Source organism: Panthera onca, chromosome E2 (assembly GCF_046562875.1).
Source record: "Panthera onca isolate mPanOnc1 chromosome E2, mPanOnc1 haplotype 2, whole genome shotgun sequence".
NCBI lineage: Eukaryota > Metazoa > Chordata > Mammalia > Carnivora > Felidae > Panthera > Panthera onca.
This window is the reverse complement of record NC_138353.1, coordinates 47,538,899-47,558,469: the sequence shown is the minus strand read 5'-3', so window position 1 is coordinate 47,558,469 and position 19,571 is coordinate 47,538,899. Positions and strand designations below refer to the sequence as shown.

Below are 19,571 nucleotides of genomic sequence, written 5' to 3'. Positions count from 1 at the left end.
TCCGGCACTCGGGGGTTTTAATTTACATATCTCTCCTTACGATCATGCGTGCTTATATATGTTTTCATATGTTTGAGGACCATTTTAATTTGTGCATTGTGTGTGAATTGTCTCTTCGAGTCTTTTCTCATTTTTCTTTCAGATCATTCATCCTCTGTCACTCAATTTTCAAGAGTTCTCTGCGTATTAGGGATTTTAGCTCTAAGTCTTTGTAGCAAAGCCCTTAGTTTTACATGTTGTGATTATTTTCTCCCAATTTTTTAGTTGTCTTTTGACTTTGTATATGGTGTGTTCTGCCGTGTCCAACTTACCAATGATTCATTTAATTGCCTCTGGATTCAGAGTCATGATTTGAAATCCTTTCCTTACACTGAGGTCAAGTGAATTTACCCAGGCTTTTTGTTCTTCCCACTAGTACTTACTATGGTTTCCTTTTTTACATTTAAATTAATGATCCACTTGAGTGTATTTTTCCATAGGATGTGTGCTACAAATTTAGTTTTATCTTTTGAAACGACTCCCCAGTTTCCCAGCACCATTTATTGAAGAGTCTATCATTGCCTCTGAGATTGGGGAGGCCACCTTTGTCATACGTGACGTTTCCATTTGCGTTCAGGTTTATTTCAGTTCTATTCTCTTCTATTGGTCTATCCACTCATGTGCCACAGCCCCACTGCTTTAATTACAGAGGCTTTATGGTTTGTTTCAATGTCCAGTGAACGAGACATTAAAAGACCTTCTTTCTTTTCAATGTTTCAGTGTTTCCCTGGATATTCTAGCAGGTTTATTTTTCATATGAACTTCACTATCAACAAACCATTTGTCCCTCGAAACAGCTCCAAGAAGTAAGCAGACACCAGAAACTTCCTAAAAGACACCCTCAGTAGCCAGAGAGTTCCTCTGGCCCAACCATCAAAACAGGTGAGATCTGGCTCCCAGCACCAATAATAAGCCAGCCTGTGGGGTCTTATTCTTGCCGGAGGAGCTCAACCTGGATTGGAGACCCCACAACCAGTTCCTAGGAGTCATTTGGGGCCTCAAGTGCATGGCATGCCTCCTAGCAGACACAGCTGGGGTCCCACCAAGCGATGCAAGAAATCCTTCTCCTCTAAAGAGCTGGATGTCACAGACTACCAGTCATCTCCATGATTTCCATGATCACACCAAAACAAAGATGCCCACTCCACCAAGAAGCCCACAGCTCCACCCAAGAGGACCTCCTGTGCCCCCCACCCCCATGCTTCCACATACAGTTCCATTAGACCCACCAAGAAGACACAATCTGTGCTTCCCCCGAGTAAGGACTTCCTTTTGCCCAAGAGGGTACATGCAGACAACAATCTGAGGTTTGGGTTTTAAGAAACAGTCGACCACTATAAAGATCACTGCCTACACCATTTCCTTGTATAGAATGACCTTCTTAGTTCAGCTCCTCCCAGCCCTAGAAGTAACTTCGAAATTTATAATGAATTTAACGCTATAAAGAAGTACTTTCTGTAGATGGACAGCAAGCACTCCACAGTTACTCTGATGTGCAGCCAGGTTTGGGAACCAGGGAAATATAACCGACGGGATCAGGATGTGGTGACTCTGGGGACTGCTGCCACTCTCTCGCAGGAGCCCTTGAGAACAGCTGGACCCTTCACGCCAGCAGTGAGGAGGGGAGCTCAGCAAAGCCAGAAAAGGTCCTCCAGCTCACAGTGGTCAAACGATCAGTGACGAGTAACAGTCACCACAGCTGCCTCTCCATGCTAGGTGGATACGCACACTCTAGAACAATATCTTCCTTCAATCTTCCGGGAGCCCAGCAAAGTAGATTCGGGTATGATCACCATTTTATGGGAACAGAGAGGTTAGGACAACCAATCATGGCCGACCTGGAGATGAGCAGAGCCACCTGACTCTGGCAGCTGTGCACGACTGTTTCCAAGACCTGGTCTTCTAAGGGCAGTACAAGAAATAAAATGGCCCTAGCCCTGGGGATTTATGGGATGCTAGTATCCCAGAATAAGCTGGAAGGGGATTGAACCTGTTGCTTCACAGAGGAGAAACAACCCCAGAAAGTGAAGACAGTTCTTCAGATCACAAAGCCAGTCAGTGTCAAAGCAGAAACCGGAGTCCAGGTCTCATAGGCAAGGTGCTTGGCATCTGTTATAAAGCAGTTAGGTGTTAGAGGCAATGCAAGGCTGCCCCTGGAGGAAGGGCCAGAAACCTGCAGGCACCCCTTCCAGAGACCCTGGGCTGCTTCACTTTGCATGCTGGTAGATTTGGAGACACTGCCCCTCCGGGGATGGGGTCTTCTTTCTTTACTAGTGCCCCCCTGCAGAATCCCCAGGACCCTGTCAATGAAGTCCTATCAGGGGCCCAGTACACACAAAGCAGTTTTTCCTCTCACTGCACCCCTGAAATCACGGACTCAAGAAACACCTTGAGGGAATGGATTTCATGTGAGAGGCACTGCGGAGGGTACAGTGGGGACAGAATCTGAGAAAATAAACCTGTCAGTCTCCTCAGAGGTTATGACTTGTTGGGTGTCCCAAACACAACCTGTGATGAGCAGAGAGCTGGAGTGAAACAGAGGGGAAGATCAAATACCAACTCATGGGCTCTTGGCAGGCATCCTGTCTGAGCTAAGAGTGAAGAGGCCAAGATTTCAGTAATGAAGAAGTTAGTGAGAAGGTCCTGGGGAAAGAGAGAAGGCAGGGCCTCCCCTCACATTCCCTGGTGCCTGCTTTTCCTCTCAGCTCCTCACTCCCTGGCCACCCCCCATCCTGGGGCGTCTCCAACACTGACTCCTTCCAATATGCCCCCACCCCCCACTGCACCTGCCTCTCCTCTCAGGCCTCTCAGGATAAGCTAAAACTAGTTCTTCTGCACTTGCTGCAGAGGACACAGAAAAATTTCAAACCAACCACTGCTCCCAAAGAAAGAGAAATCGCCTGAAGGAAAGAGCAAAGTTTGGGAAGAAGTGACAGAGAGAGAGAGAAACATCTCTGCTAGTTCCAGGCCGCTGTGCAGGAGGAGCCCAGGAAGATTAGGATGAGCACACAGAAAGGGAGGAAGGCAGGAAGGCCCTGGATGGTTCTGCAGGACAGTCTGTCTGGTCTGGCTGGGAGGCTGAGGGTCAGCCTTATCACTGCAGGGCCCCGATGGCTATTTCCCCTAATGGGCAGTGAGGAACCACTCAAGATTGAGTAACGGGACGCCCTGCAAAATGTGTTTAGAGAGATTCCTGGAACAAACCGTGTCCTGCCCTCTGCACAGCGGGAGCTCGGGTTTCACAGCTCTGACAGTGCCTGAGAACCCCTCCAGCTGGGGGGTGGGGGGGCTGCCTGTCCTGCAGCCAAGTCTCCACCTCTAATTCTTGGGGCAGAATTTGTGCCACCCAGGATGAAAGGGAGGGGAAGCCACAAAGTCAAAGTTGGGTAGGGGCTGAGAGAAAACCAAAGCCAAGCCGCTCACTGTCCGTGCTCTGCTGTTTGCTCAGTGCACACTCTCCCTCCAGCTTGGAGTCTGGGCGGCAGATGGTAGCAGAAGGTGGCTTGGGGTGGGGCGCAGGGCCCCCCCGAACCCATCCTTCTGAATGTGGGGTACTTAGGGTTGGCTCAGATCCTGTCCCTAGATCGCAGAACACCCAAAGGAGGAGGCAGGACTAACACATAGGAAACAGCTGAGAACAACCTCAAACCACAGGATGTGCTACAGGCACTTCGTGCCCTAGGAAATCCCGGCAGTAAGAAGGAATCAGTGTGAACTGTGGTACCAGAGACAGCCTGAAACCTGTTTCCAATCGAGCACCAAACCCTTAAAGGCGCAAAGAGGAGGAAGAGGCCAGTCCTACCAGCTATGAAAACATATTATTTATTACTCTGGCGAAAGCAAGAATTCCACACGAGCTGGAGAACTAAAAAGTTGACAAGTTAACACAATGTTCTTACCCCATAATAATCGCTGGGTAAATGGGATGCATGATGAGTCCTTCCGCAGCAGAAATTTTCCTGCAGGAATAAAGAAGGGCGGGGGAGAATAAGGAAGGAATGCCTTCTTAGAAATGGTTGTATGTTCTGCCCACCCACCCATCCATCCACCCAGCAGTTCTATCACAATGAAACGTGAAACCCTGGTCAGGGGAAATGATGCCTCTCTTCCGCCCTTCAAGACGAGATGCCCCTTTTAATGAGGGAGTAAATTATTGTTAAGAGGATACAAAAATACAGAATCCAATAAACTGGCAAGTCCAAGGTAACTGTAATTTCTTCCCTGTGTTTTCCTACTGAATTCATCTCTCAAGAGTTTTCTGGAATCTTCTCTCGTTTCCCCTACCTCACTCCCACCCCTATTCCAGGACCTGGGCCTGGAGACCTCACGCCCCTAACGGCTCTCAGGCCCACTCTCCTCCTCATCCCGTTCTGTCCTCGCCCGCCTGCTACCAGGGCCTTACCCACCCCTGGCTCAGGGGCGCCTCCTGCCGCCCACCCGCAGCCGGTTCCAGCCCATCCAGCCTCAGTTCCCACCCGTCAGCAGGTGACGCCTCAGGTCCGCCCGCCCACTTGCCAGCTCGTCGTTGTCAGGATTGAAGGCATCGGCTCGGGCAGCCCCTCTCACCTGCCCTCCGCCGGAGCCAGGCGCTTGCCCTCTAAGTGCCCGAGCGCGCCGGAGGGGTCATCCTCGGAGGCTGTGCACCTGTCGGGAGCGCGGCTGCTCGGGGCCGGGTCCGCGTAGGGCTGCCGGGGCCCGGGGCGCGTTCCGTCTGACAAGACCGCTCCTCTCCCTGAAGAGCGACCCTCCTTCCCCATGTGCCCCCAAATATCCCCGCGTATTTGCTTGTGCCGGCGGCCTGGGACCCGCGGCGGGGACTCCCGGGTCTCTGCAGGGAGAGATGGACGCGCATAAGCAGCTCGGGCGGCGGAAGGGGCCGTAGACACTTCCCTTCAGTGGTAAAGAAGCCTTTGCTTCCAGCGGCCCTCTTGGCGCAGTGGGCAGCGCGTCAGTCTCATAATCTGAAGGTCCTGAGTTCGAGCCTCAGAGAGGGCACGGTCATTTTACTGTGCTCCAACGCGGCGTCTGCATAAAAACTAACGAAGGGTGCTTACAAGCACCACAGGTAGAGGGATGCCCTCCGTAAAGCAGCGTCCTGCCCAGGCGGAACTAAATCCTGGCTCTGCACACAGATCCCCCAGCTTCGCTAAACGAGAGAGCAAGCCGCAAGCAAGAGGAAGGACCTCGGCCACCCTCTCGAGCCAAGAATAAAAACCTGTGAGAAAAAAACACGCCGTGTTGGCGCGACTGGGGGGAAATGGACAAGGCGGTGCCGAGCGGCGCACTGTCTTTTACAACATCTGTGAAAACCAATCTCCTGGACCACTTACGATCTCCCTTTTCTCCCCAGCTTCCTCTACTCGGAGCAAAGCTGTGCCTGCACCTTCTTTTGAGGCTGTATCCAGAGACTGCACCCTCGCTCTATTCCAGACCAGGCTTTCGAGAGCGGGGCAACCTGGGTAGTCAGCGCCCGTCCTCCACCGGGCCCGGGACCGAAAGGTGGGGCGTGGCACTGATAGCCCAGGCGACGCCAAGCTCCACCCAAGGCTCTAGCTGAAGACTTCAATTTTTGATTATTTGGTTTACAGTAGCTTCCAGTTACTTTGTGATTTAATCTCCATTATTTAGAAGTATATTTATTTTCCAAAATAGGGAGATTTCTAGTTTTATTATTCATTTCCATCTTAATTGGTTGCATTGTGGATGTAGGATATATATAATATGATATATATATTTCTTTTTAAAGTAAGTTTTTACCCACTGAGAGGCTTGAACTCACCACCCAGAGATCAAGAGTCACTTGCTCTACCAACTGAACTAGCCAGGAGCCTGGGTCATAGAATATATTCTATAAGAATTAAATAGCTCAATGTATGGTCGTTTTGTAAATGCATTTTGAATATTTGGGATAAGTATTCTGTACTGGTTGTGTGCATTGTACTAAATTTTCTAATCACGTTAATCTTCTATATTCTTTTTTTAATTCTTGTTATATTTTTGCATGTTTGAACTATCGGTTATTTTCGATTTTGTCATTTGTATATACTTTGAGGCTACATTAATAAATGCATAAAGCATAGAATTCTTGTATCTTCCTTGTGAATCAAACCTGAATTGAACACTTATGAAGTGTTCATCTTTATCACTAGTATTGCTTTTCATTTTAGACTACATGTGGCCTAACATTAATGTAATATCAGCTTGTTTTGATTTCGTGTGTACAAGAAACACCTTTTTCTAGTAGTTTCCTACTTCTATTATGCTTATGTTTTAATGTCTCTTTTAAACACCTACATTTCATGGGGTGCCTGGGTGGCTCAGTTAAGCATCCAGCTCTTAATTTCAGCTCAGGTCACGATCTCTCAGTTTGTGAGATCCAGCCCTGTGGCAGGCTCCACGGTGAGCCTACTTGGGATTATCTCTCAAAAATAAACAAACATTAAAAAAAAAATAAATGCATATATTTGAGATATTTTTAGTCCAGTCAAATAACCTCTACAGATTAATAGGAATATTTACCTTATTTACATTTAATATAATTACTGATCTATTTGGATTTAAATCTACCATTTTAATAAGGTCTCCCTTTTTGTTCTGCCTGTTCTTTGTTGTGCATCTTCTTTTGGATTGCTTTATTATATTTACATTAATAAACTAATAGGTTAATGAGTTGATAGATTATATTATTAATATGAATAATAACATTAGTGTTATTATTATATTCTATTATGCTAGTTTTTTCCCTCTATTTGGAAACTGTACCCTTGTTTACTATTCTTTTAGTAACTAACCTTGAAGTTCCAATGCTACTACTTGACTTAATGAATACTGCTATTATTTGGGACTTTTACCTTTTACTTTTTTTGCGGGGGCGGGGGGTAACCTCTACACCCAACATGGGGCTTGAACTCTTGACCCCCTGAGATCAAGAGTTTCACGCTCTACAGACTGAGCCGGCAAGGGGCCCCGGCACTCTTACCTTTTTTCCAAAAAAAATTTTTAAATTCTTTTCCTTTATCACTCCGGTTGTGACCCCCTCAACTTATGTGCTTTTTCTTTTTTCAATTCTCTTGGACATATTCCTAACAGTGGAATTGCTAGGTCACATGGTAACTCTAGGTTAAGCATTTTGAACTACCAAACTGTTTTTCAAAGCAGCTGTACTTTTTTTACAATCCCAACAGCAGTGTATGGGGGCTCCAATTTCTCCACATCCTTACCAACACTTGCTGTTGTCTCTTTTTTAGTCCCATTGTCCTCGCAGGTGTGAAGTGGTATTTCATTGTGGGCTTGATGAGCATTTTCCTAATGACCTTGTTGAACATCCTTTCATGTGATTACTGGCCATTTGTATACCATCTCTGGAGAAATGTCCATTCAAATCCTTTGCCCTTTTTGAAATTGGCTTATGTGTCTTTTTATGGTTGCATTACAAGACTTATTTATATATTTTGGATATAAAGAAATTGGATTTGCTAATATTTTCTCCCCTTCTATGGGTTGCCTGTCCCCTTTCCTGTCTCCCTTGAAGCAATTTTATTTTGATGAACTTTTTTTTTGAAGAAATAAACGTTGCAGAGAGTTGAAGCTCCCGTCTATGACCCAATTTCGCTGCCTCCCTCTTCAGAGATTACTATTCTAAATGTGATCTTTTTAATTCCCCAATTTTGTTTTGTTTTTTAATTATGCAAAATACCCATAAATGTTAACATCTTAACCACTTCAAGGTGTACGGATCAGTGGCACTAAGTATATTCACACAATTTGCCACCAACACCACATCCAGCTCTAGAGTTTTTTTTTTCATCTTGCACAGTTGAAATCTATCCCAATTAAACCCTAATCTTCCATTTTTCGCTCAGGCCCTGTAACCACCATTCTGCTCTCCACGAATGTTGTAAATACCTCCTATGAATAGAATCACAGTATTTGTCTTTGTGTGACTGGCTTATGTCAACTTAGCATAAGGTCTTCAAAGTTCATCCATGTTGTAGCAGGTGTCAGGACCTCCTTCCTTTTAAGGGTTGAATAACATTCCATTGTGTGTGTGTACATTACATGTACATCACATTTGCTAATCCATTCATCTATAAATGGACACTTGTTATAAATGTGTGTCTATTTGTCTATAGCCCAGTAGGCTAGATTGACCTCTACCCTCTGTATCATATTTTTGAATGGATTTCAATTATGTATATTATTTAGAGGCACTCTGGCTATAGGAGGGGTAGGCGGACTTTGACCAGCACACCAAATTTGTCCCACTGCCTGTTATATATATATAATTCCATTGGAACACAGCCACATTCATTCATTTATCTATTGTCTATGGCTGCTTTCATGCTACAACAGCAGAGTTGAGGGACTGGGGCAAAAACCATATGGCAAAACCTAAAATATTTACTATCTGGCCCCTTAAGTAAGTCTGCTGTTTCCAAGGCACTAGTAACAAATAGATTCCAAAATGTGTAACAGCTCAAACATCAGCTTCTCTTCCACAGCATTAGTCCAAAGCCGGCAGTTTTCTCCATGTTTGATTCATGTACACAGGATGCTTCCACTGCACAGCTCTGCAATCCCCAAGGGCCTCCATGTCTTTGCCTTGAGCTAGTAGAAGGGGATCAAGAACCTGGAGGGGACCCCCGTACTCCTTTAGCCTCGGTCCAGGAACAGAATTCATTTCTCACTCATGATTCATCAGCAAGAACTAGGTGCCTGACAATATCTCACAGTAAAGAACGGCACACTGGGTCCCTGGCTTCGTGCCTCCTCCCAGTGACACAAGCTACAAATTTCAGTGGGAGGCCAGCTGTCTCAGCCATGCCAACACCCAGCAAGTGAAGAATCAGAATGAGCAAGAAAGCAGGCCGATATGGCTTGATTTCAGGAGATGGGCTTTTTCTGCCTGGAGAGGGCCAGATGGAATATTATAGAAAGCCAGAATGAACAGCAGGCCTTTCAAAGATTCAGATAAAACCAGGTATCATCAAGCAGTTGCTAAAAGGAGAGAGAGAGAGAGAGAGAGAGAGAGAGAGAGAGAGAGAGAGAGAGCCCTTCCTTGGGATATGGTTAGACCAGCTCATGGACTCTTAACCTGGATCAAGAATTGAGTGTTGGGGGCGCCTGGGTGGCTTAGTCAGTTGAGCGTCCGACTTTTGCCCAGATCATGATCTCGTGGTTTTTTAGTTCGAGACCCACATCGGGCTCTCTGCTGACAGTGCAAAGCCCACTTTGCATCCTCTGTCTCCCTCTCTCTCTGCCCCTCATTCACTCACACACTCTCTCTCTCTCCCACTCTCTCAAAAATAAATATTAAAAAAAAAAAAGAAGTGAGTGTTGGTGGTCTAATGACACCCCAATACAGTCTGAAAGTTTACACAGGTAAATAGGTTGCTTCTTGAGCTTTCTGAAGGCTCCAAGAATTCTCTGACCCCCCTCCAAAAAGTTACAAACAAAACTAAGTGTGGTCTAAAATTCCTTCCACATCCTGGAAGCTGCTGAGTGGGGGCATAAGCAATCCATCACTATAAGTTTGTTATTTGGAAAAACTGACCACATCTTAGGCCATTTTGGTTTTTGCTTTTCTATTTTGTTAGTTATAAAGTCAGGTTTCCCCACCCAAACCCAGAAATCAGTGGTAGAAAAATAACAAAGGAAAAACCCCTAAGCCATCTCATAAAAACCTGAGAGCACAGGCTGAGCGTGTGCCAGGGGCGAGGGGAATGGACAGATGACAGTCCATCGAGGGTTAAGGTGGAGGTATCCGGGGCACGGAAGTGGTCATCCGCTCTACCTGCTGACCTTCCCTGGGTCTTCGCCAGCAGGATCACAGCACGCCAACCTTCAATACAAGAGCTGGTAAACGGTGGCACTGTTCTTGGAGCCTGTGACCAGATACTGGTTGTCAGAGGACACATCACAACACAGGATATCTGTAGACTCCTCTGCCTACAAGGAAAGAAAGCCAAGAGTGACTACAGGCAGGGGCCAGGCTCGGGCCAGAGATGAAGGCCTCACTTAGGGCTGTGTCAAGGCTAAGGACAGACCTGAGCCTCAGTCTGGAGACAACAGGGCAGGTCTCGTGGTTCAAGGTGAAGTCCATGAGTTCACTGGACCTTGGGTCCTCATTCCCCTTGATGTATTAAACGGCCCAGATACCACCCCGGAGGTACTTTCCAGCACTGTCCTTGGGACCTGACACAATGGATCTGAGGCTATGAGCTCTGAGTGCCTGGATGTGCCCATCCCTCCTCCCAATACCTGAAACAACCTTTGTAGAGAAGGTGCGGCTAAGCAATGGATCGATTCATCCAGCGTGGTCACAAAATAGCTCCCTGGCAAAGGAAAGGCAGATGGAGAGGCCAGACACCAAGCTTGCATTCCAATCCCAGCCTCATTCCCAAGGGGACTAGGGAAAGGGCAACTCTTTCTCTGCCTCAGTTTCCCCATCTATAAAAATCAGAGATAAGACCCAAGCCATTCCTTCATCTGGTCCTACCCTCCTGCTACACGTGGGATCATGGTCAGTATCACTAAACAAAAGGACAATCAGATGGGATTTCATGTCTCTTCTGCCTGCCTGTGTCTTCAGGCTGCTGTTCTGTGTAGGAAGGCACCATTACAGAGAGAGCCAGAAAGGAGAGGGAGGGGGACAGAAGACAAGCAGGGTGCCAGACCACAGCGGGAGAGGAAGCGGTGGGGAAGGGTAGGTGGGTGCAGAGGCAAGAGCAGCAGGCAGGAGAGTCGACACCTGGGTCTTGGCTTGGCTGCGCTTGGGGCTGGAGGGTGAGGAACAGACCCTGCAACAAGGCTGGGCCCAGATTCTGCAGATAGACAGACACCCCATGGAGTGACAGAGCCCCTAGAGGTGTCACCTGGCTTCAACTCACCACAGGAGGAAAACTTGAGGTTGTGGTGGTGGATGTATTTGTTAAAGAAAACCTTCAACTTCTCCCTCCGGTGCGTGTGTAGGATTATGATGTCACTGTTTCTCAAGCCTACTAGCACCCACTCTTCACTGGGGTCATGGGTAATGCTGAGGATCTATTTGGGAAAAAAACTGGAGTCAGGGGTGCCTGGGTAGCTCAGTTGGTTAAGTGTCCAACTTCAGCTCAGGTCATGATCTCCCAGTTCATGGATTCAGGCCCCGTGTTGGGCTCGGTGCTGACAGCTCAGAGCCTGGAGCCTGCTTCAGATTCTGTGTCTCCCTCTCTCTCTCTGTGCCTCCCATGCTTCTGCTCGTGCTCTCTCTCTCTCTCTCAAAAATAAACGTTAAGAAAAAATTTTTTAATTTAAAAAAAAAAGAAAAGAAAAGAAAAAGGACTAGAGTCAGTGCTCCAAGCTGCCAACACCATCATTTGTGTCTCCTCTTGAAACCCGGCCCTTCCTCCTGCAGGACCCCCAGCTCCCAGCCACCGTGACTGCCCTCAGGCCTGGCACCTCATGCCGGAAATGGTGCTCCTGCACCCTCTGGTAGCTCCTCAGGTCCCAGGAATACAGGCTGGCGTCTTCACCTCCTGTCCAGAACTTATTGCCTGCGATGTCCACGCATCGGGATCCATATTCAGGGACTTCGTGCTTCCTGGAGGGAAAACAACTCATAGAGATTCACGCACTGGTTAAACACTGGGAAGTTCTGGGCCCAGGAAGCCCCCAGGAGTGCCCCCCCACCATATATTCTCCTCACAGACTCCCCTGATCCTACCACACAGAGCGGGGAAGCGCTGTCCAGAAAGGGACACAGGCTTTCCCAAACACCTTACTGTCAAGCCCTCCCCTAGGTCATACCTGATCAAGATTTGGTTCTGCAAGTCCCAAATCTCGACAAATCCTTTGAAACAAGCCAAGCAGATCTGGGCATTGGAGGAGAGAGCCAGGGAATAGCACATGGGGCCTGTGGAGGCCAGCTGTGCCCTGATGCGGGGCGTGGGTGCCAGATCCCAAAGAGTCAGGTTCCGGGACAGACCCCCAGTGATCAGGCTCTGCTCATCAGGCAGCAGCTTGCAGGCGAGGACACGGCTCTGATGGTCCTGCAGGGACAGTTCCCACCCTCACATCACCACCTTAAGGCACGGGGTCAGAGTCTCACGCCAGAGATCATACCCGGGCTCCCCAAGCCTATCCCAAACACCCCTCACCTGGAAGTCCAGCTGGGCCTGTGGGGCCTTGTTGCAGGCATGCAGAGCACTCTCGTCCCACACCTTAATGTAGCCGTGCCCACACGTGTACACGTGGTGAGTCGAGCCACTGATGGCAATGGCGTAGACCTTCTTTCCATGGCGGACATTGCCAACCTTCCAGGACTCCCGTGGGGCTCTGTGCCTGACCACCACTTCATCAGGAACGGGAGGCTAGGGACAGGAGAAGGTAGGCGGCCATCAAAGGGCACAGCCCCAGCCTACTGTCATCCACAGCCTGCCGGTCTGCTGACTGAATTCCTAACTGTTCACCCAACAGCTCTCTCTGACCCGGGGCAAAACCATGTTCTCATCTGGGGACCCCAGACCATAGACATCCTCCTGCACTAGCCACATGGTGCCCAGGCTTCCCTCCTTGACACACAGAGCCACATTTTGAGACAATTCTGTGCATCAGCAGGAAGAGCAGGACCTGGCACAGCGCCCCCCGCGGACACAGCTTTCGAAGAGGTGACACTGTGAGCTGAGGGCCCTACATCTTGGTGATGAGGGCAGGGTAGCCTAGCTCAGAAGAAGTAGGGAGCTGCAGGACCACCCCACCACCACCACCACCACCACCGCCTAAGGGAGAGAGAATGAGGACACACTGCGTGCCCTCACCTTCTTCTTACTAGCTTCTTATTTGGGGCAGGGCAGGGGAAGGCAAAGATCCCAAGTTTGGAAAAATAACACACTTACAATTGCCCTGAGGAATGACCAGACTTCTTCACTGGGAGGTGGCGAGGGGCAAGGCTGGCCTGCAGGGAAATATCAACACCCACCCGCTCACAGAGAGGGGCAACGGATAGCAGCAGAACCGCGGGATTCAACGAGAGGGCCGCTGTCCTGACACCAGGCCTGAGTCTTGTCCCCCACCTTCCCTGCCCATGCGTCCCACCTGGGACTTACCACACTCGGGTCCTGGCAGGAAGCTACGACACATAGAGAGCAGAGAGGGGACAGCGTGTGAAATGCAGGGCTCTGTGCTGGGATCCCCTCTCCCACCACCAGTCTTGTTCAAGGGGAGACCTACCTGCGATCCAGTTCTGCTGCTGCTTCTGGCTCCGCCTCAGAAAGCCAGCTGGCCTGGAGCTCAGATCTGTCCAGAGGCTGGAGGACCCACTGTTGTGGGGTCCCAGAGCTCGTCTCCTGATCAACCGGGCCATGCGGCGTCTGGGGAGCCGGGGGCTGCTGAGGCATCCCACACTCCCCCTCTGCTTGGGATTCTGCTTGGTGCTCATGCTGGGAGGAAATGCCAGAGCTTTCTAGCACGTTCCTCCACTCCTCTGGTTCATCATAAATTCTGAGTGTACTAAACGAGGCCCCCTCCTTCTCTCTATTCATGTTCTTAGATCAATCAAGTGTCTGAGCCACCCGGTTTTGGGCTTGAGAAATGAGTCCATCAAACAGCTCCCGGGGTTACCAGTTCATCCTGATCCCCTGTAGCAAGAGAGAACAGATGCAGAGACACAGATGTGCAACATTCAGGGCCTGTTTAGGAGGCTCTGAGAACACCTCTCATGGTGAGAGGATTCAAAAGACGGGTGGCTGACTAATGTTTTACCCTAAATGATGGCAGTGATGGTGTCAAGGGTGAACGTTTCTCACAGACACTTTGAGATGTTAGTAGCAGGTGTTGGGTTTTTCCTAGACCCATCTAGACAGATGGCATTTCCAGTCCTTTTAAATCCGAGTCACCCTTTAATCTGGCAATATACCTTTCAGATGAGGACTCACTCCCAGTGTAAACATGGGGTAATGGGAAACTCCACTCATGCCACAGGCGCTTTCCCTGCCTTCAGGGGATCCCCGAAGGCAGTATGCAGACATGATGTTCCATTTGGATGGAGCAAGGTCACACAACCACAGAGAGTTTGCTGGTGGGGACATTCATCTATCCCACCCTATATGGTCATTCTGAGAACTAAATGGAATCCCGTGTAGAATACTCAGAATTATGCAAGGCTACTGGCAGACCTTCATTAAATGGCAGTGAGTGCATTTATCTGCGGACTGTGCTGGGGACCAGACCTTTGAGGATTTAAAACAGACCATCTGCCTTCCCCCAGGCCACCCAACAGCAAGCCCTTGGACGGGCCTGGGGAGACCCAGCGTTCCAGAACACAGCAGAGCAAAAGCTCAGCCACAAAATGAGAGGTGGTCTGGGGAGGGGGTCTTCCCCTGTCTATGGAGACCATGCCTGGACGACCAAGCTCAGTCCTTGGTTCTCAGAACCCACCCTCCGCAAATGCCCCATGGTCACCCCAGAGAGGCCGGGTTGCCTGCCTTTGGGAAGATGTAGTTGTATCGCCAGACTCCACTCCTCTGAACACTTTGAGCTCTTACTATGTGTTTAGCCTTGAACCAAACACACTCCTCACAACCGTGTGAGCCACATTTCACAGATTTTAAAAACCGAAGCTCAACTTTGGTTATTTAACCAGAAAGCACAGGGAAAAGGTTCAAATTCCGCCCTGTCTGGCTCTAAACAGTCTCCTTTCCTGCCTCTCCACGAGGAGAAGGAAGACAAATATCCACTGTCTTTACAAAAGTGGTTACCTGGGGAACCTGAGTGGCTCAGTGGGTTAAGGGTCCGACTTAGGCTCAGGTCATGATCTCGTGGTTCATGGGGTTAAGGCCCGCATTACCTCTGTGCTAACAGCATGGAGCCTGCTTCAGATTCTGTGTCTCCCTCTCTCTCTGCCCCACCCCCATCCGCGCGCGCGCTCTCTCTCAAAAATAAATTTAAAAAAATTTAAAAACAAATGTGGTTACTCTCCTACCTAACACTGCCACTTTTAGGGATTTAGCCTGAAGGTGCACTTAAATATACACAAAAAGGACACCTGTACAAGCAGAAGCACCACAGCACTGTTTGTGACAGCAGATGACTGGAAAAATCCAATGGCCACAGGAAGGGACTGGTGAAATGTCACAGTATATGCATTCTGTGGAATACTACACAACTGTTAAATGTAATAAGGACGCATCTTCAAGGACTGGAGAAAAATCCAAGGTGTGTTAAGGAGGGGAGGGGTGGATCTAAGGTTCAGACAAATGTGCATAATAGCAGCTTTGGTGAAAAGAAGGATGGAAATTAGAACCTATCTTTGCATATGTTTGTATGCACAGAAGAAATCAGGAAAAGCAGTCGTCTTTGGGAATGCAAATTGACCCAAAGGAAAGAAGAATGGAAGATTTGGCCACCATAGAACCTGGGATAGTTTTTGCATCTGTGTGGCTCCTGGAATCTAAATGTAAAATAGTTAGACCTTGAATCTTTTCCTTGACCAAATCCATCTTTCTCACCTTCCCCCAAATGATAATTTGGGGTCCTTGTGATGCTCAGTTACTTGTTTAAATAATTTAACCAATTCATCCTGACGCCTTCAGCCTGCATTAAATGGGCCACGAGGGCTGGCTCACCCTGCTGAGGGTGGAGGCCCAGAGTACCCACATTCCCAGCCAGCGTGACGAGGATGAGCAAGCGGGGACTGGCAGCGAGCTGCCCTTGGGTAAAGCTTAAAGGCAGTGAGGTCATTTAGCCAGTATTTCACAGATGAAGAAGATTTCACCCTAAGAGTAAGACAAGGCTTTCTAGAAAGAGCAGAAGGAAGAGTCACTATCACTGAACCCCACTCTGCTCTATCCCCAGAGCCGCAAATGTAGAGACCCCACCCCTTACCAAGCAACTCCTACCCCAGGTTCCACACAAAACACTAGTGCTAGGGCTCCATCCTGCCCACAAGGCAAGCACTCACCAATCCCCATGGCTGGAAACTCACCCTGGAAGGCAGAAAGCCAAACCCCAGAGAAGGGAAGGCAGCAGCAGAACGGAGACCTCTCTGGTGCTGAAACTCTTCCTCTCACACCCAGGCACAGCCCCCTCCACGAACTGCTGCTATTTTTAAACCTTAGCTTAATTGATAATCAAGCCCTGGGTCAGAACCTGGGTCAGGTGTCCTGGCCATGAATGGTACCTGAATGGTTCCTCAATTCCCGGGTGGGCGTGGCCACAACCTGCCATTTCCAATTAGACCCTGTGTCCTTGGAAGAGGGATAAGATGGAGGTCTGCCAAGTAAGGTCAAGGCAGGAGGCAAGATGGAGCCAGAAACTTTTGTGGGGGAAGTCTCTGGATCGGGTGCGGGCCGCCCACTAGAGCCAGCATTTGCACAGAGGCCGAGAACTGGGTAGAGCTGTCCCCAAGAGCTGGTTTAGATTCATGTCTTCTGGTGAATCTCTTTGGGATTGAAGGCTGGTTTGGGGCTGAGGCCAATATGGGCTTTGATGGGAGGAGAAGGGGGCCACTAGAAGGGAAGACCAGGGAAGCCTTTCTTTTCAGGCACCCCTCATCCAGTGGTTCTTAAATATGACACCCGGAGTGCAGCCCCCGCCCCCCCCCCCTCGCCACAGAGACTCAGATTCTGTAGGTGTGGGGTGGGGACTGAGACTGCCTTTCTAACAGGTTCCTGGGTGCCACAGTTGAGAACCACTGCGAGCCCCTCAGTCTGGTGGTCCCCTCCTGCAGGAGAGAATGGCGGTGAAGCTGGATCCCCTCCTGCTCTTCCCGCCCCCCCCTCCCCCCCGCCTCTTGCTCACCCTTCCAATTGAACACACTCTCTTCCACTCTGGTTCCTTTCTCATTTGCTGGCTTCCTTCTTTTGAAGCAGCAGTCCTGAAATGGCTGCTGTCCACAAAGAAATCTTTTGACCCCTAATCTCCAAAACCCACTGTCTCTCCCCTTCTCTTTCCCCCTCACTAACACACCCCTCATCCCCCAAAATTTTATTACTGCCTGTGGTCTCCCAGATAATGCCTGGCATTATCCTTGGCCCAGTATTTGAGATCTGTCCCCATCCAGGCTCAGCCTGTTCTCGCTTTTTCCCTGACTGCACCCTAACCTGACCCCAAAAGAACTTGACTGCACCTTTCCATCCTCATACTTCCCTATGCTGTTCCTTCATCCAAGAATGTTGTTCCTTGTCCACTCATGCGTCAAATTTATACTCCCATGTACTCTGAGCATGGTGCCAAGGACCAGTGATCAAGCTAAGACATGGCCCAAGTCCTTAGGGAGCTCTGATTTGAGAGGGCAGGACAGAGGGTGGTTGATGTAATTCCCGAGCTGACGCATGACCATTTTTGGCGAGTTATCCCTTTTTTGATTCTCACAGGAAACACACAGCAGTGAGGCATGGATTTTATTGCTAGTTTGGAAATATGAGAACTAATTCGGGGGGTCAGAACATCACAGAGACTTATCCAGGGTCTCACTGAACAGGTGGGAGAGCAAGGGTCCAAAGCCAGGCCTATTTGATTTTTAAAAATATGCTTGAGAGAGAGCTGTAATGAATCATAGGAGCTCTTTCTATACTCTGCGTATGAATCCTTTGGCAGACCATGTGCACTGCCTGTGTCTCTTGCCAACCTGTGGCTGGCCTTTTAGCTCTTAATGGTGACTGTAGATGAATGGAAGTTCTTAATTTTAATTCAGTCCAGTTTATCTATTCTTTTAAGGTTAGCTCTTTTTTTTTGTCTTATTTAGGAAATATTTTCTGCCTTCAATACCATGATAATACTCTCCATTGTTTTATTCTAGAAGCTTCTCTATTTTACCCTCTACATGTAAATCTACAAAACTTGGCAATATCTAGAAAGGGAACACAGAGGGTCCAGGACAGAAGCCTGGGCCTCTCTTGAAGGGGGAAGCAGCAAGCAAAATGGTGAGGAGCCCAACCCTTCCATCAAACTCCTGATTTGAAGCCCAGGCCTGCCACTTCTCGGTTGCCAGCCTGTGCCTCAGCTTTCACATCTGTAAAATGGAGATGACAAGATTACATCCTTCTTAAAGCTGAGGTCAGACCTGGAGGTTTAAGAGGGCTTTGAAGAGGCCAGGTTTCAAGTAAATGCTCACTGAGGGTGAGCAATTCTTAGGGGCCTACGGAAGAGGAAAGAAAAAGAGAGGGGAGAGAGGCCAGTGGGAAGTCCCCTGTGCAGTGAGGCAGCCCACAGAGGAGAGAGTTGCCAGCAGAGGCATAGGGTCTGGATCCTAATAGGCTGCATTGCTGGGCACTGGGCATGCTTCTCTGTGTCATCACTGCCCCCTCTCGGCTGCCCCAGGAGGGAAGTCACATCTAAGGAAAATGAGGTTCAAAGAGTTTAAGTACCTTGCTCAAGATCACACAGCAAGGAAGGGCTGGAGTGAGGGTTTGAGGCCAGGTTCACACAACCCCACACGGCCCTCTTCCAGGCTGCAGGGAGATGGAAAATGCCGGGAACAGGGGGCCATTTGGCTTCAGCAGCCTGGAGGTGGTGGTTTCTGTGCATTCTTGGGCCGTATTAGCACTAGAATGCTAATATGTGAATCGTCAGACATTGAGAACAGAAGTGGGGGTACAGAGTACTTAACTGAGACATTTGAACAAAAGAAGAAATGGGGCAGCCTCTGTGGGGTACAGTGTCAAGAACAGTGGTTCCCAAGCTCAGAGGCAAGTTAAGGTAACCCAGGTACTTACCAATGCTCAGGTATCTGTGCCCTCCCCATTCCCGTTAGTAGGGAAGCAGCCTGGGCAACAGCATTTTTCAGACCTCCCACTGTGATTCCAATGCAAGCTAAGGTTGAAAACCACTCAAGTAGAGGGTTTTGCAGAGAAGGGTAACAGGAGCACAGAGATTGTGAGAGAGGGTAGAGGGAAGAAGTTGGGAGATATTCCAGAGGCTGGGGAAGGAGGGACAAAAATGATAAAGGAAGACCCCTGTGGTCTTGGGAATAGTTGAGGTCATGGGCACAGGAGGAATTTGAGATGGAAAGGGAAAATGACCACAAAAAGATGGGCAAAGACAGTTTCACCCTATTGTCCCTCTGCCGAGCCCATGGATGGAGGTGCCCATCCTGAGCCCAGGCTATACTAGGGTTGGTGGCCAACAGGTAGGACCAAAATTGTGTGAACCAGAGTGTTGGAGCTTCCAGGAAAGGAAACAAAATAGGTCCAGGACTGCAATCAAATGCATCTGTGCACCCACCCACTCACTCACCACCCTTCCCTCCAAGTGGCCAGTGAGCACAGTTTTACTGCTCCCTGGTTGCACTGGTCTGGGAGGACACAGGGCTGAGCCTACAAACCTGGCCTTGACCCTTGTGAATTTAGGTCTTTGGAGTGAAACTAACAGTTGAACTGTCAATTATAAATCAGAGTGGAGAGTGTGACCTGATGAACTTAGGGAGGGTGTGACAGGGGAATACAGATAAGGGGGACACACCAGATGTGAAAGATCACGAGTGATCCGTGAGGTGTGCGACATGAAGGATGGGAGGCATCAGTGGGGAAAGCGGTGGGGGGATGGGGAGGAGAGCA

The 19,571-nt window shown here is 49.0% G+C and overlaps 1 protein-coding gene and 1 non-coding gene across 2 annotated transcripts in view; one reads left to right on the top strand and one right to left on the bottom strand.

The window, feature by feature from the left end:
- Window positions 1–4,961: 4,961 nt before the first annotated feature.
- TRNAM-CAU (transfer RNA methionine (anticodon CAU)) lies at window positions 4,962–5,034 on the top strand. Its single transcript has one exon. It is a non-coding gene; the product is annotated as a tRNA-Met (tRNA).
- A 4,728-nt stretch (window positions 5,035–9,762) lies between these two features.
- TLE7 (TLE family member 7) overlaps window positions 9,763–19,571 on the bottom strand; it is a 13,243-nt gene continuing 3,434 nt past the window's right edge. Inside the window, exons 2-10 of the mRNA XM_060650234.2 lie at window positions 13,249–13,655; window positions 13,125–13,147; window positions 12,915–12,973; window positions 12,177–12,389; window positions 11,827–12,068; window positions 11,479–11,620; window positions 10,929–11,082; window positions 10,300–10,373; window positions 9,763–9,987 (exon numbers count right to left, since the gene is read on the bottom strand). Coding sequence (XP_060506217.1) covers window positions 9,883–9,987; window positions 10,300–10,373; window positions 10,929–11,082; window positions 11,479–11,620; window positions 11,827–12,068; window positions 12,177–12,389; window positions 12,915–12,973; window positions 13,125–13,147; window positions 13,249–13,559 — 1,323 coding nt within the window. The 5' untranslated portion in view covers window positions 13,560–13,655 and the 3' untranslated portion in view covers window positions 9,763–9,882. The remainder of the gene's footprint in view (window positions 9,988–10,299; window positions 10,374–10,928; window positions 11,083–11,478; window positions 11,621–11,826; window positions 12,069–12,176; window positions 12,390–12,914; window positions 12,974–13,124; window positions 13,148–13,248; window positions 13,656–19,571) is intronic.